Here is a 16,318-nt window from a genome sequence, read left to right as displayed (position 1 = left end):
ATTTTATGTGCAATAACATAACTATCTTTTTATCAGATAGAAGTGTACATAGTGTGTATACATCTGTAATAGTTGCCATATTTTATTTTATTTTATTTTATTTTACCTTTATCATTGCTATTATTTTTTTTGTTATTATATGTTTTAACTATGGTAGTACATTGTTGTATTCCCCTCTCCCGTGTTGTAAGCTGCTGTAACAAAATAATTTTCCCCAATGGGGGACCAATAAAGTATATCTTATCTTATCTTATCTTATAAATAAAAAGGAGTTGAGTGGAGTGCTACATACTTAAAATAGTTCTTCATAATGTGTAATGACCTGGATGTGACAACTTAGGCACATAAAAGCTGAGTAAATAAGATAAGGACAAAAAAACAATAATTTAAGATTATTCTAATTTAGCATGTAGAAATGAAGTTGTATTGACTTCTGAACATTCTGTCCTGACCTGAAGGACGCTCTGAACTGACTAACAGCGCCCTCACATGGCTGCACCAAGGAGAGCACCTGCGTCATCACACCGGAAGTCAACCCTTTAAGGTTACACTGCGCCTGCGCTTACTTCTCGTGTCTTCGACCTCTACTTCACGCCGGTGAGAGCTAACCTCCTCTATCTTAAACTGTGTTGGAGCTTGTTAAATAATTGTGACACATGTGTGTCACTACTAACATTTGTAGCTTTAATGAATATATTACTGCTCGGTACCTCTGTGTTTTCGTGTAGCTTGTTTTAGCATCGTTGTTAGGTTTGTTGCTAATCTTGACCTTACTTGTGTGTGTGTGGCCAGTGTGCACACTTTGTACTTTGTTATTCAGCAAATTATCAAGTGGGTACTAACACTGTTAATTCATGTTGTTGTATTTCATGTGTTGTTTTCTACAGACGGTGAAATCTGAATTATCTCCAGCTCCTTTGGTTGACCTGACCACTACGTCCCTTCATCATGTATGCCTGTGCTAAGTTCGTCTCCACGCCCTCTCTGGTAAGTCTGCATGAATGAATGGAGATTACAACTACATGCATATTACAAGTGTACCTACCTGTTGGTGTTGCAATAGTTTGCAAAGCTTACAGTGTGTGTTTTAGAGCTAAATGTGCAGCAGTCCTTACAATGACACTGCTGTGTGAAGTTAGCTGTCTTTGACTCTCTCAGAACACCTGCAAGGACATCCCTGTTTTACACATTATCGAGGCCCAACTCAAACAATCCATTAATCTGTCTGAATTAGTTAATTTATCTTAATCTAAAGAAATGTGTTCTTTTTTCTGTTCTTATTGCAGGTCCGTGCTGGATCTAGGGTTCTGTACAGACCACTCTCCGCAGCTGTAGTCTCAGATGCCAGGAAAGCAGAGGTAAGCTGCCATTTGCACCCGCAATAATAACTAATGTGAAAACTTTAAGGGAGTTTGCAGAGAAGGGATACTCTCAAGCTATCATAGCTGTCTTTGTTAATGTAATCTGCTATTCTTATTACCTGTAAACCTATGTACCTTTGAATGCAAGGTCATATAACAATCCCAAAGTATTTATGAATCATTCAAAGTTATTTACACCAAATTGGCTCTGATATACACACTCCTATAATTAACAAACACGTCCCTATGCTCCATATATTATTGTTTAGTGTACAAACCTTATACTGTTGCTATTTTTTAAACCAGCAAGTACAAAAGGAGACGGGTCCGGTGAGATTTTTCCTCAGAGAATACCGTGCATGTACATGCAGTGAAAGATCAGCAAAGAGACAAGACATATAACATGACACAAGATAAAATAACCTTAAAGCTGATTTAAGTGTTCAAGACAAAGGCATACAGCATGTTTGGAAGTGAGGTAACACTTTGAGAAGCAATACTTAAAAAGGTGACTGAAGTGGACTTTTCTTTTCTTTGCATCCTTCTGTCATTGAATTCAATTTTTTTAAATGCAGTTAATAAAAATGTATTACTTTCAGAAAACTTTTCATATATTGGAGATATGTTGAGTGTCACCTTGTGATCTTATACTAACCTTCCTTCTTGTGTTCCAGACTGCCTCTCTCCTGGCACCACAGAGTCTTGTAGCCTCCCAGCAGCAGGTGGCGCTGAGGGCATTCCAGACCAGCGCCGTGAGCCGTGACATCGACACCGCTGCGAAGTTCATCGGAGCGGGAGCTGCCACAGTGGGAGTGGCCGGATCCGGAGCTGGAATCGGAACCGTGTTCGGTAGCCTTATTATCGGATATGCAAGGTAAGTTAAACACATCACCTGATACTTTAGCTTAGGAAATTTTGCACTTGTTGATTGGCACTGTCACAAAGGCCGATCATGGAATTGGAAACGTAAATCACTACTTGTATTTTTTTAAATCTCATGATTGGGGTTACAATTTTATTTTAATATCAGTAAGTTCAAGTGATAAGATTGAAGTCTGAACATGTTAAAATAGTACAACATTTTGCTGCCTGAATGTCTTACCAGAATGATTTGTTCTTGTCCTGACTGTGGACCTTGGAGGACGCTGGCTCTCTCTGCTCACAGTTAAACATTCAGCACGTTGTACCTCCATCTTGTCTCAGCTGCCCGTCTTTCTCAACAGGAACCCCTCTCTGAAGCAGCAGCTGTTCTCCTATGCCATCCTGGGCTTTGCTCTGTCTGAAGCTATGGGTCTTTTCTGTCTGATGGTTGCATTCCTTATCCTGTTTGCCATGTAAACCAGGCAGGCCTTTGCAAATGGAAGGTTTGTGAAGAGACAGATGGTTCTAAGCATTAGAAGTTTGAGATGCCCTTGAATTGTAGGATATGTCAGCTTATGTGGTGCTTATTCTTGTATTGCTTGTAAGATGTGAACCCACAGAGGTATGGAACTCTGGCAAACACGAATCATTTTAAATGATGGCTTTGTCATTATATTGTACATTTAAGAAAATGTTTTTGTTAACAATTATTCCACCAAAACACAAGTAAAATGTTCATTCTCCTTTATGTGTGTGTCTTATTTTTTTTGTAAAAGTTTGGGTTATTCTTGTAAAATTACTGAGATAGGAATATAAGTGAAACTCTCTAGAAAAACTACACATCATATATATTTTTTCAGGAATGTATATTTCAAAAGCTGGCATCAACATCAAAGGCTCAAAGTAAAACTTAACTTACAATGATGAAGTGCAAAGGTTAAGAAAGGTCATGCAACACTATAGAAACCTTCACACAAACAAAGTACAATACAGTAACTCCACAGAAACGTATGCTGCTTTATAATGGATACAAATGTTATATAGGACTTTAAAAGATTCTAGCTTATCTAACAACACAGACTGCTTAATGTGTCATCAGCATGGTCTATCAGACACATACAACTGAAGAACAAATACAAAGTGTATACTAATGGTTTTATGAATCGTATTTGTGTGTGTGTGTGTGTGTATATATATATATGTATACATGCACTATAAGCATTGATTTTTTTTTTTTTTTTTCTTGGGAGATATGACAAAACTTTTTTTTTTTGCCATGCCATGTTCAAATGGATGCTATCTAGATTTTCTTTAATATATATTTTATTTTGCCTGCTCAGATTTTAAGCACAAACTCAATTCAACTCAGTTCTATCAATATAGGACCTTAGAGGAAAGTGAAATGAGATACTTCAAAATAAAATAAAATGAATTAAAATAAAATAAATCGATTAAATAAATAAAACTAGAGAAACACCAGAAAATAAAATATATCTTTTTTATAAATAAATAAAAATGATTCTACAACAATTGCCATAATGAGAATAAAACAGAGACATAACAGAATAAAAAATAAGAATAAACAGAAAATATATATTTAAGGCAAACTAAATAGTTGTACTGAAAGAAACAAAGTTAATATTAGGAAATAAATATAGACAGTAGGTGGTTCAGAAAAAATACAATTTAAAGGTTAAATATCAAACCAAGAAATAGTTAAAAAAAACTAGACTGAGTGACAAAAATAAACTCCACACCCCAAAGGTGATCTAGTAAAAAAAAACAATCTACAAGTAAAGTTATTTTAAGGAATGTTGCAGTCAATTCTGTGAGATGTCAGGTTTTTCATGTTGTCCAGATAAGGTTGCCATATCTTATAAAATGTTTGACTCCTAAAAATAAAAAATAGAACTTTACAAAAAAAGATGTGGGAAGAGGAGAGAACAGGAAGATGGTTGTACAGAATCCAAAGGAAAACTGGTAAAATGAGGAGAATACCTTCAGATCGCGTAGAGAGGAAATAATAATATCTAGACTATGTTTTGGTCACTCGAGATTGAATAGTAGTGCAGTCAGATTAAGGACACATCCAACAGGAATGTGTGACTTTTCATACTGAAGAAGAAACACGTAGTCATGAAATGTCAAAGGTATGATACAAAAAGAAGAGCAATGATAAGAAGTCGGAGAGAGAACAAGAGGACATTGAATGTATTTGATATTTTACAAAGAAATTCAATGAATGGCTGCTATAGACTTTTGTTTAGGTTTTTGAATAGAACTTAGATGACACAGAGGATTTAGTTTTGATAGTAGTACTTTAATTTGAAATATTATTATTATTGTTATTTCCTTGTATTATTTTCTTATTATTATGATCATCATTATTATAATAAGATAGTTAATAGTTCCTGAGCCACACTCCACACCAGTAGGTGGCGGTAATACACCTAGAAGTTGTTTGCCAAGCGCCAATAATAACCCAAGAAAAAGAAGAAAAGTTTGCGCCTTAAATTGTAACTAGCTAAATTAAATTGCGTTTGTAATTCGTGAACTAGCCTCTTAGTTACATCAGAAAAGTAAATGCAAAGTCTCTCCTACTTACCTTGTTTTTTGAGGACATATCTCGCTGGATTGCCAAAAAATGAACATTTAAAAAGGTTTGAAGTACTTTGTCAAATCACCAGGTAAGATAATAACAAATGCAACTCAAAACTAAGCTAAACTCAATTCATTATTATTATTATTTATGGTGTCTTACATTCCACCCATAGACTGTATAAAATGATTGATTCCACCAAACAAAAGTAATGTCTCATTTATACAGTCTATGGTCTCAGCACTGACGCCGCGTCGTGATGTGGAACCGGAACTGAAGAAACTCAAAGTTGAGGTAGGACGGATTTAAATGACGTACCTGCTACAAAATGTGTAGTTTTCATACTGACATCTATTTACTCTAATAATCGAATATCTCAGTACATGAACCCAATAAAATTATATCAGTGTACCAGTCCGCGGCGGGTTATTTGTTTTAAACTTCAGAAGCTCAGTCGGACACTGTCATGGTGGCTGTGGTCGTGTAACGTTCACTGTCACACAGCCTCCAAGGATGTTTTACTACTCCACGAGCAAAAAGGAACCTCCAATCACCAGGTAAACAAACATTTTGGATGCTATTTTTCTTTCTCTTTGTATTGTTTTAAAGGCAGTCGTTTTCCTATCAGACATCTGTGTTAATGTATTAATTAGCTGCATGAAATCATGCTTCTTTTTTTTTAGTATAACAAGCTATAGAAAGGTTATTTCAGAAGGAAGCATGTTTTTTTTTTTAACGTTTTTACTCAGTAAGAAGACAGCTGGTCCTGACAGTTTACAGTAAATACATGCACATTGTTTATCATTGTAATGTTAGTGTTTTGAGCGTTTACTAATACAATATTTCCTCATCCTTTAACTCAGAGTCACAGTGAAGCTCATTCGTGTAGTCACACTCTTACATACAGTGTAGTTTTCCTTTCTGGGTTTATTATTGTGAAGGTAGATTATCATGCCAGTCTACCTACATGATAGTATGGTACAATTCATGAAGCTGTCGTTTATATTCAGCCAGATGAAAAGTGAATTCTATCATCAAACATGCTCGCAGTTTATATCCACCAGGGGTAGTGACTACACAAGACACTTGATAGTAATGTGTTTTATAATCAGCCTGAGTTCAAGAACTTAATAAAATTATTTTATTAAATAAAAAAATTAAGCTGAGTTTGCTAAATTTTTTCAACTTTGGAAACAGCTAATATTAATGTGATGTGTACTCTTAATATTTAGGTCCCAGTGATCTTTACATGAGTAGATTTCATCAGTGTAGGATTTTAGTCTAGCTGCTTTTTGACTACAATTTATTTCAACAGGTGACAAAAAGGCGCAAAAAAGCAAGACCTTCATGTCCATCAGTCCTGAACCACTTTGACAAACAGTACAGTGAGGAACTCGGTGACCTGTGGGCGTCTGCAAGGTAACTTCTGTCTGTACTGCTAACTGCAGCATACATATTTAAATATTTATACCCTTCCTTCATTGGGATTGCTTCTCTGCTCCAGAGCGGTGCTCCTGGACCCTCACTCTTGGCAGTATGGAGTCATGCTCAACCGCTTCAGCGCTGCAACGGACATCACACAGATTCTCCAGTCACAGGGTTTCTCCTCATTGCTGCTGCAAACGGACATCCCTAAGTTGCTTTCCAGTGGCTCTTCAGCGGTGTCAAATTCAAAATACGAAGCAGGAAACAACTCTCACTGTGTCTCCGAGTGCCCTCCTGATGACAGCCCCTCTCATACGCTCACTCAGGACCTTCAATCAGAGCCTTCTTTACAATGTTACATCCACCCGTATCCACTGCGGTTCCCCTCTCAGGCACACAGGCCTGGCCATCTGAAGCAGTACTACCTCCTGAATGCCGCCTCCTTGCTCCCAGTGCTCGCTCTGCAAGTCAGAGATGGGGAGAAGGTTTTGGATCTTTGTTCTGCTCCTGGAGGGAAAGCTGTAGCCATGATGCAGTGTGCCACCCCAGGTATGAAAGCATTTTTATTGATGTTTCTTTGTTTTTATTTTATGTAAATATTGCTTAAAGGTACACAACTGTATATTATTTAGTACACATTTCCAAACCGGGCAGGAAAGGTGATGGAAACACCTGGACGGCTGAGAATACATTAACTTCTAACCGAGCTCTTCATGAAAGCTTGTTTTTCAAACGGATGAAACAGTATTTTGCATTTAATCAGCTGAGGTGAAATTGAAGTCATGTTTTCGTCTACCCTGAACATCCTATTTGCAATATTATTATAAGTTATGTTTTTTGTGTTCCAGCACTTCTTTGCTGTAATGAACCGGACGCTCACAGACGGGCCTGGCTGAGCAGGACCATAGAGTCCTTTCTGCCTCTCTCACTGAACACCAGAGTGATCGTGTCAGCACAGGACGGACGCTCTTGTGGCCAAAGTGAAGCAGGAATATATGACAAAGTGGGTAGAGTGAGGTGCATGAATGCATGTGCAGCATTCAAAGCAAGCATTGTGTTGTTACACTTCTTTTTTCAAAGACATGAATAAGAGCATGAAGCCTTTGAACAGATGCTAATAAGCCCAGAAGGAAGTAAGAATATTTCTTATCAAAAGAACAAGAACAGAACAACATATGGAGAAAAGGAGAGCAGAGACTGGAGCACAAACAGACTGCATAGATGTTAGCTGTTTGGTAGTAATGTTTTTTATTAAAGTTATGTTAAAGCTGGGGTTGGTAGTCAGATTTAGATACACTTTTTGTTATACTGGTTAAAATGATCTTTATGTCCCGATGGCAATCAATAATGTGTTCTTTAAAAAGAGCGAAAAAAAAGCCTCTATCTACAGCCGGAGTAAACCTGGGAAAACACCAACCTATCCCTGCCTTTAGGGTTCAATTTATGAAACCAATCAAATCCTGTCCTGCCGTTCTGCCCGCCTCCTGTTTGTGTTTTTAACTTTCACTATGATAATGTTTTGGTGTTTGGTGAGGACGGTTTTGAATCAGTCACGATCATATGGTCGCGAATCAGCGGGGCTCGTGCATGTGAGCGGGGGCGTTGTTTTGGAGGAGCTCCGAGGGGAGGGGGGGAGGACTCAGATGGATTACTGAGGAAACGCTACATTCAAATTCATGCTAGTTTTCCGTGGCTACGAACCCTAGATTTAAACTGATGATTAAAACCCATTTTGACAGACTTGCTTTTATGTGACTTCATCCTTCTAACCACTTTTACTTCTATTTTACTATTATTTTTTGTTTTTATCTAACTAATTAATTATTTGAACTCTTATTTGACTATTTTATTTGAGTGTTTATTGTTTTAATTAATTATTTTTCCATTTTGTTTTTTCAATTTTTTTTTAATGTTCCTGATTTTTCCTTTTCATTTTTTCTAATTTCCCCAATGTAATGTCATCCTCTCATTCTGAAAACCTCTTTTATTGTCATTTTAATGCTTTTATTTACTTATCCATTTTTATTTATTTACTTTTACTTATTTATTTATTTTATTTATTTATACTTGAAAAACCTCTTAAACAAACATTTATTGGTCTATTGTCACACCACTTCATTCTGATTAATTTACGTGTATTCTTTTTAACCTCACATTGTATTCTGTTTTGCATTGATAAAATTCCTCCTCCCTTTCTGTCAAAAGGTTTAATTTGTTATTTGTACCATGCTTTGTTTGTCAAAGCACTTTTTAAACATTTGTTTTTAAAGCTGCTATACAAATAGAGTTATTAATAATAATAAACCATATGCAGTAAGCTGAGGAGGGGATTCAGGGTTTCGTCTTCACCCTGACTGACCTACATTTCCCTTGATGATGCAGGTGCTGTAGAGAAAAAAAATTACCTTTACTTGCATTATTCTACAGAACCCGTTCATTTATCCTTCTCTCCGCTCTTCTCTTCATTAATTATTTAAATTTGCTCGCTCCTTCACGTTTGCTTTTTGACCCTTCTTATTTTCACTGATTTTACACTTTTACTCAAACTCCCACTGACCCGTCTGACTCACCTCTCCCGCTCTCTGCCTCTCTCTCCCTCTGTTGCAGGTGTTAGTCGATGCTCCCTGCTCTAATGACAGGAGCTGGTTGTATTCTAGCAGCAGCCAGCAGGGGGAGCAGCGACTAAAGGAAAGAGACAGGCTGCCTGCGCTCCAGGCTCAGCTGCTTCGGTAAGCTTTACCTCCAACCTTAAAGAAATGTCTGCAATATGTTTGCATTCTGGAAATTCCCTCTAGATATTTTTATTGTTCTGATGAGGAATTATGAAATATTTCTTGCATTTTAAATGATTCTCTGATGATTTAACAGGCATAAATTATAAATAATTTGTCGGTCACAGTTTTATCATTTGTGGTCAACTGCAATAATATGAAATGTAACCCTGGAGGAGAAACTTGATATGTAAATGAGGGACACATAGGTGAAAATTAAGATGCCACTTAATGTAATGCAGCTTTTGAAATGGTAATTGAGTCACTTCTTATTAAGTGCAGTTTTCTTCTCCCTGCAGGTCTGCACTGTTAGCGGTGCGTCCAGGCGGCATTGTGGTCTACTCCACCTGCACCCTGTCCAGCTCAGAGAACTACGCGGTGGTTAAGTCGGTGCTGAATGATTGTCCGGAGGCTGAACCTGAAGACCTCTGGGAGGAGATTGCCCTTCCTTTATCAAAATACTTTACATTTAGTCCTGCTCACCCTGATCATGGACAGACACTTCAAAAGCCCTCCCTGCAGCCGCTCGACAGTACTGTGTCCTCTTATCATCACAGGCTCGGCATTTTAGTGGTGCCTCAGACCGGCAAGACCTGGGGACCCATGTTTTTGTCTCGGATTAGAAGAAAAAAATAGCATGTATCCTCCTGTGCAGAGAAGATATGCAGGAACAAATGGAACCAAACATACACATTTTTGTTTGTACCGCTGCTGTTACCTCTGGGTCCACCTCATGGGACTGGTTTGCAACTCCCCAACAAACAGAGACAGTGTAAACTCTACACAGTGCCAGCTTTAGACCCTTGAAGAGGAGGAAGGTTGCAGCAGAAGTACTTTAGTCTGGTAGATAAATATATCAGTCTTGCCTCATGCAGGAAAAGACGGTCAACTGTTTTAATACTTGGACAAAACAACGAGTGACAAGCTGTAGGATAAAGTTTACAGCCGCTCATATTTGTGTGTTTTTCATGACAATTCTACATTTGACATTTGTACCAAGCATTGCAAAATGATAAATCATTCACTCTACCTTCATTGTGTTAGTGTGAGATGAGTCTCTTGTAGGGAGAGCTGTAGCAGCCACGGAAAGATGAAAAATTCTGATAATGCAAAAACAGAAAAACAAACTCAAAGAGAGTAAATTTGGGATTCACTTTATTGAGATGGTCAATCAATCTTTATTTATATATCGCCAAATCACAACAAATGTTATGTTCAGACTCTTTCCAAACAGCAGGTCTAGACCGTACTCTATGTTCTATTATTAACAAAGACCCAACATCAAGATACAGTCCCATCTTACAGACAGGACTCAGTCTGATCTCATCTTAATCCACCATGAGCAGAGCACTTTGCAGCATTTAGCAAGTTACAGTGGCAAGGACAAACTTCCTTTAACAGGCAGAAACCTCCAGCAGGACCAGACTCATGTAAGACACACATCTGCTGAGACCGAGTTGGAGAGAGGGATAGAGGGAGGTGAAGAGAGAGAGAGATGATAGTGGTGAGACGGATAGTAGTAGTTGTAGCAGCTAGAGTCTGGCACATCCACTCCAGCAGGCAGTCTACGGCAGAGATCCAGAGGAACCTACGAGACATGGGAGCTCAGGGACTCCAGAAAGGTATATGGTTAGTGACTGAATTGGGAGAAGAAGAGCTAAAGTAAGTGACAGGCAGAGAGAGGAGAGAGAGGGGAAAGAGAGGACCCCAGTGTGTCAGCTCCTATAACAGGCAGAAACCTCGAGCAGAACCAGAATCATGTTAGCCACACATTTGCTGAGACCGAGTTGGGGTTGGAGAGAGGGATATGATAAACTGTACAGGGTTGCACCAGCTTTGTATAAATTCAAACATAACCTTGCTGAGATTGTTCCAATGTAGACCTGAATTAGAATTTAAATCTTACACCTCGCTCTTAGCTGATGTAAACATTTTCAAGGATTGGGATGTGCAGAGGGTTTCACTGGCTGTGTTGGCTGGGCAACGTCCTCAAAGGCGATCATTTCATCTGCTCATAATATCCCCTCATTTATAAGACACCATTAAATTAGCACATGTTGTAGTTTCACCACTAAATATCCCTACTTGATGCCTCTATTGTCATTTTTGGACTGGCTGTAGATGAATAATCAGCTCATCACAATGCTCTGTCATGTTTTACAAACCTTTTTGTTGCTGTTAGTTGATGAACAACAGTTATTTGCTGCTGTTAGCCTGTTCAGAAGCAATTAGGCATGAGAGGCAACTCTGTAAGAAACAGCTTTTCAGTAATCGTGCAAACAGAGGGAACAGTGGGTCATTTTTGCAACAATATTTAGGTTAGTTTGAATGTGACTTTCTTCTAGTTGAGATGAACCTCGTGCAGCCACATAACAATACATCTGAAGTTACAAACTAGCTCATTTCAACATAACTCCAAGTGCCTAAATGAAGATCTGACTCCTACAGAGCTGATGCAGAACTCAGGATGAATGATGAAGTGTCGTGTTCACAACTTCTTTATCTGGAGGGAAACAATCAGCAGCTGCAGGTTTCTTTTTTCTATCATTAAACCTCTGCTTTAGACCCCTCTTATTTATTGTTTATTTATATTATTTATCATTTATTGGGTTTGGCAACTGCAGAAACCGCTGACGCTGCATATATATAATACGAGTGTATTGATGAAACCCATTTTAAACTGCTTCACATACATAACACTACACACTTTGTATAATAAAATTGATAATACCACAAGACTGCAATATTCCATGATATATGCTTGTAGCATTAAAAATTAATTCAGAGTTTATTCTATGAGGACTGAGAGCTCGTGGCATGAGGCTTAGCTTGTGAATGCTCTTTGAGTGGTCGTTAGAGAATGAGAGATGCTCACATTCAGAAGCTCCGTCTTCAGAGTCAGGTTGCGTTCATTAAATTTTGATTGCTTCTTCACTTCAGTCATCACTGAATTCTCAAAATAGTCTCATCTCTCGACGGGTTTATGAGCTAATGTTTGTTTTAAAATATTGAAAGTGCCTTTACAGCATCGCAAATGTGGTGAACCCCAATGAAACCCCACTTCAACTCCACATCTTGCTAATTTTGATGTTGTGTACAGTAGGTGTAATGATACACTCCAACCGTTGACTGAGGCTACTCTTCAAAGAGCAGCAAGCATTTAGCAAGTTACAGTCGCAAGGACAAACTTCCTTTACCAGGCAGAAACCTCCAGCAGGACCAGACTCATGTAAGACACACATCTGCTGAGACCGTGTTGGAGAGAGGGATAGAGGGAGATGAAGAGAGAGAGATGAGAGTGGTGAAAAGGATGGCAGTAGTTGGAGAAGCTGGAGTCTGGCACACCCACAGCAGCAGGCCGTCTACGGCAGAGATCCAGAGCAACCTACGGGACAAGGGAGCTCAGGTACTCCAGAAAGGTCTATGGTTGGTAACTTTAATGGGACAGGTAGAGTTAAAGTAAGAGACAGGCAGAGAGATGGTAAGAGATAGAATGTGAAATTCCCCCACCCCAGCACTTTAAGCCTATAGCAGAATAACTAAGAGCTGGTCCAAGCCGGATCCAGCTCTAAGCTTTATCAAAAAGGAATGTTTGAAGCCTACTCTTAAAAGTAGAGAGGGTGTCTGCATCCCGGACCCTGACTGGTAGATGATTTCAAAGGAGAGGTGCCTCATAACTGAAGGCTCGACCTCCCATACTATTTTTTAGAGACTTTAGGTACGATGAGCATGTTGGGAGTGTTCTGAATTATCAACAAGACTACCTAGAAAAACCTTTAAAAGCAGTTGGTGATCCATCAGAGAGAGGAACTTATTATGGACCAGGACTTGGCCTTAGGACCACCATCCTCCATTTTTCATCTTTTGTCACTTCTGGCTAGATATGATGAACATGTAGCGAACTTCAACACCTTGTGCTCAGACTTGACGCCCAACAGGAAGCGCAGAGAGTCCTGTCTGAAAGATTAGTTTAATAACTGGGAAGAGCAATATGATGCCATTAAATCACCGTTTTTCTTTCTTCATCCCGTTACTCCCTCTCTGGATTGTCCAACTCTGATTAAATCGTCCTCTAAGTCTCATAGAAGTAATCTGAAACCTGTCATCAGACCTCCCTTCAGTGTGATTGAGAAAGCAGTATCTTACAGTGGTTCATTACTTTGGTGGACTGTTCGTGTGTCACGCGTCAGTGAGAAGTAGACTGTATCACCGCAGCGTTGGAGCTTTTCATCAGGCTGTGATTGCTCGGCGTAGAGGCAGAGGTTGTTTTCAGAGTAACTGTGGACAATAACACAGAAAAAAACAACAATTTTTTACCTTTTGAACTCAACAGACTGACAAAGTACATTGAAGAAAAGGCAGTTACGTGTGGAAACCCTTATCTGGTGCTTATGAGCAAGCTGGTGAGAAACTGTCAAAGATAAGATTGCTGAAATAGGAAAGCTACAAGAGCCTCACATGGGTTTCATACAGCTACTCTGCGAGGCTGGAGACACAAGCAATATTTGGTGCATTTCTCCCCGATTTTATTGGCTGTCCTACTTTTGCTCTTTGAAAAGTAGCCTCAGTCTATGGTTGGAGTGCATCATTACGCCAACACAACATCAAAAGTAGCGAGATGTGGAGATGAAGTGGGGTTTCATTGGGGTTAACCATGTTGCTGACCTTTGTGTGAACTCTGGTTTGTTGATGTTCCCCCATATTGCAGTGTTTCCTCAGGGGGAGAATCTCTAAGCAGCTTTTCCTGCACTTCAAAGGGAGGGAATGTAGGCCTGCTTTGCATAATCAGGTGGGGAACAGCTTTTTGCCAGAGAGGCAGGAATTAATTTGTGCCACCGCCAGATGTAATCATTAAAACTCTAGTCATCGACAATGAAGGGGGAGGAGGAGGAAATGGAGGAGGAATTTTAGAACAGTAGATGGAATGAGAAAGGGATAGAGAGTATAGGATGGTCGTGAATGCCAGAGGACTGTCTAGCTAAGTAGGCTAATCTGGCTTGAGCTCTGAGCCAGAATTCAATTTTATCAGTCTGCTAACATTCAGCTCTGTCACTCCGTGTTTGGACATGTTGGCACGAGTTTAATCCTCACTTCCCACTCCTTTTTTATCATGTTCAATTTGAGTGGTATACAAAACGACGAAAGGATTCGTAGAAACAAAGATTTTTTTAGGCAGCTTTGTTTGCTTGCCTTGCTTAAAGCCGGTCCCACTCACAGCCTGGAAATGTACCATACAGTTCACTTTCACTGCTCTCATTAACCCCAGCACCGCCAGCATGCAGCTGTTTGCAGCTGAGAAAGAAAAAGCTGAAACCCACTCAGCACCCAACAGCAGACAGATGGACAAAGGGAGTCATGAATCTGAATAATGCTCAGTGTTTCTGTCTACATCTTGTCTGGCAATATAATACACATTATTATGAATTACATAAACAGAATACTTGATGAAACATCTTAGATTGTGCAGCTCAAATTCAATCAGCCTTGCACCACGTTGTGAATCTGACGTTTTCCCACTTGTGAAAAATGTTTGACTTGAAGCGTTTGACACTGAATGAGGTGGACAGTTTACAAGTGAGTGTATAGATTTAGCACCTTTTGGGGTATCCATCATTCATTTCAAACGTCATCGTTTGTCAATATTCCATCAGCCGGAGTGAGTAACCAGGACGGCTGCTTCTGATTGATTGCGCCGGGACAGATCTCTAAGGGACAAAAGTCTGCAAAGAATGAATACTTCCAGAAGTCACACTGCACAAGAAAACATGATCAATGTTGATAAGGATCAAACTTTTTACTTAAATGAAGTGAATTCAATTCAATATGGCGCCAAATCACAACGAATGTTATCCTCAGACTCTTTCCAAACAGAGCAGGTCTAGACCGTACTCTATGTTCTATTATTAACAAAGACCCAACATCAAGACAGGATAAGATCCAGTCCCATTTTACAGACAGGACTCAGTCTGATCTCATCTTAATCCACCATGAGCAGAGCACTTTGCAGCACTTAGCAAGTTACAGTGGCAAGGACAAACTCCCTTTAACAGGCAGAAACCTCCAGCAGGACCAGACTCATGGTAGACACACATCTGCTGAGACCGAGTTGGAGAGAGGGGTAGAGGGAGATGAAGTGAGAGAGAGATGATAGTGGTGAAACGGATAGTAGTAGTTGTAGCAGCTTGAGTTTGGCATGTCCAAAGCAGCAGGCCGTCTACGGCAGAGATCCAAAGGAACCTACAAGACAAGGGAGCTCAGGGACTCCAGAAAGATCTATGGTTAGTAACTACAATGGGACAGGTAGAGATTGGATCCAAGTGTGTCAGTTCCCCCAGCAGTCTAAGCCTATAGCAGCATAACTAAGAGCTGGCCCAAGCCTGAGCCAGCTCTAACTATAAGCTTTATCAAAACGGAAAGTTTGAAGCCTACTCTTAAAAGTAGAGACGGTGTCTGCCTCCTAGACCCTGACTGGTAGATAATTCCAAAGGAGAGGGGCCTCATAACTGAAGGCTTGTCCTCCCCTACTACTTTTAGAGACTTTAGGTACGATGAGCAGGCCTGCATGCTGGGAGCGTAGTGTTATGAATTATGAACAACTCTACCTAGAAAAACCTTTAAAAGCAGTCTGGGATCCCTCAGAGAGAGGAACTTATTATGGACCATGACTGGGCCTTAGGACCACCATCCACTAGTTTTTCATCTTTTGCTACCCAGGTCATTATTTTGTCACTTCTGGCTAGATATGATGAACATGTAGCGAACTTCAACACCTGTGACACTTCAAAGGCTCACAGAGATACATCTTAATTTGAAGTTTCTTCATTTTCTGAATTTATTATGTAACAGGAAAAAATCTGTTATTGAGATCTCACAGAATAAAATTTCCTTTTTATGTCTTTTATGGCTTAGGGAGACATCAGGTACCATCAATGTCAGTGCAGACAGACATTGCCAGAGGAAAAAGAATGGGACAGGAGAAGGTAACTGAAAGAACGTCAAGATGAAGGAGAGGAACAGAAATCTTTATCCTTTCATGGAGTGTTTGTTTGTCTCAGACTCAGAATACCAATGAAACCGGAGCGAGGAGAAGGAGAAATATTTGTTTTTGTTCTTACTGAGAGATTACCAGGCTGGGCAGTAAATTAGGTTTATTTCTGAGGACTCCGGCAAAAAGTTTCAATGAAGTTAAAACAGTCTCAAAGAACTTTAGAAACTTGAATAAAACTGTACACAAAAGTTTACAGATTCCTCAGAACACAACAGCAGATTGAATTCAAAAGGGAGTGTTGTGCAGAAGTTAA

The 16,318-nt window shown here is 39.4% G+C and overlaps 3 protein-coding genes across 6 annotated transcripts in view; all 3 read left to right on the top strand.

Annotated features, from left to right (window-relative positions):
* Window positions 1-464: 464 nt before the first annotated feature.
* LOC117810842 (ATP synthase F(0) complex subunit C3, mitochondrial-like) lies at window positions 465-2,970 on the top strand. Of its 2 annotated transcripts, none has more exons than XM_034680827.1 (5): window positions 465-597; window positions 888-987; window positions 1,287-1,358; window positions 2,036-2,235; window positions 2,585-2,970. In XM_034680827.1, the coding sequence occupies exons 2-5, from the start codon at window positions 949-951 to the stop codon at window positions 2,697-2,699; spliced, it is 426 nt and encodes a 141-aa protein (XP_034536718.1). In that variant the 5' UTR covers window positions 465-597; window positions 888-948; the 3' UTR covers window positions 2,700-2,970. The 2 variants fall into 2 exon arrangements, with proteins under 2 accessions (XP_034536718.1, XP_034536719.1); XM_034680828.1 differs by lacking the exon at window positions 465-597 and adding an exon at window positions 622-750.
* Window positions 2,971-4,703: 1,733 nt separating this feature from the next.
* Window positions 4,704-10,052, top strand: nsun3 (NOP2/Sun RNA methyltransferase 3). Of its 3 annotated transcripts, XM_034680823.1 has the most exons (9): window positions 4,704-4,909; window positions 5,050-5,115; window positions 5,229-5,378; window positions 6,137-6,240; window positions 6,326-6,795; window positions 7,095-7,249; window positions 8,854-8,975; window positions 9,317-9,677; window positions 9,751-10,052. In XM_034680823.1, exons 2-8 carry the CDS (start codon window positions 5,053-5,055, stop codon window positions 9,651-9,653), a joined length of 1,401 nt encoding a protein of 466 aa, XP_034536714.1. In that variant the 5' UTR covers window positions 4,704-4,909; window positions 5,050-5,052; the 3' UTR covers window positions 9,654-9,677; window positions 9,751-10,052. The 3 variants fall into 3 exon arrangements, with proteins under 3 accessions (XP_034536714.1, XP_034536715.1, XP_034536713.1); XM_034680824.1 differs by having other exon boundaries at window positions 5,268-5,378; window positions 9,317-10,052; XM_034680822.1 differs by having other exon boundaries at window positions 9,317-10,052.
* A 5,928-nt stretch (window positions 10,053-15,980) lies between these two features.
* Window positions 15,981-16,318, top strand: part of LOC117810838 (ephrin type-A receptor 6-like) — a 105,559-nt gene continuing 105,221 nt past the window's right edge. Inside the window, exon 1 of the mRNA XM_034680820.1 lies at window positions 15,981-15,997. The gene's annotated coding sequence lies outside the window, so the exon portion shown is untranslated. The remainder of the gene's footprint in view (window positions 15,998-16,318) is intronic.

This window comes from Notolabrus celidotus, chromosome 3, assembly GCF_009762535.1.
Source record: "Notolabrus celidotus isolate fNotCel1 chromosome 3, fNotCel1.pri, whole genome shotgun sequence".
Lineage (NCBI taxonomy): Eukaryota > Metazoa > Chordata > Actinopteri > Labriformes > Labridae > Notolabrus > Notolabrus celidotus.
Note: the sequence above shows the minus strand (reverse complement) of the source record. Positions and strands in the feature narration are given on the sequence as shown.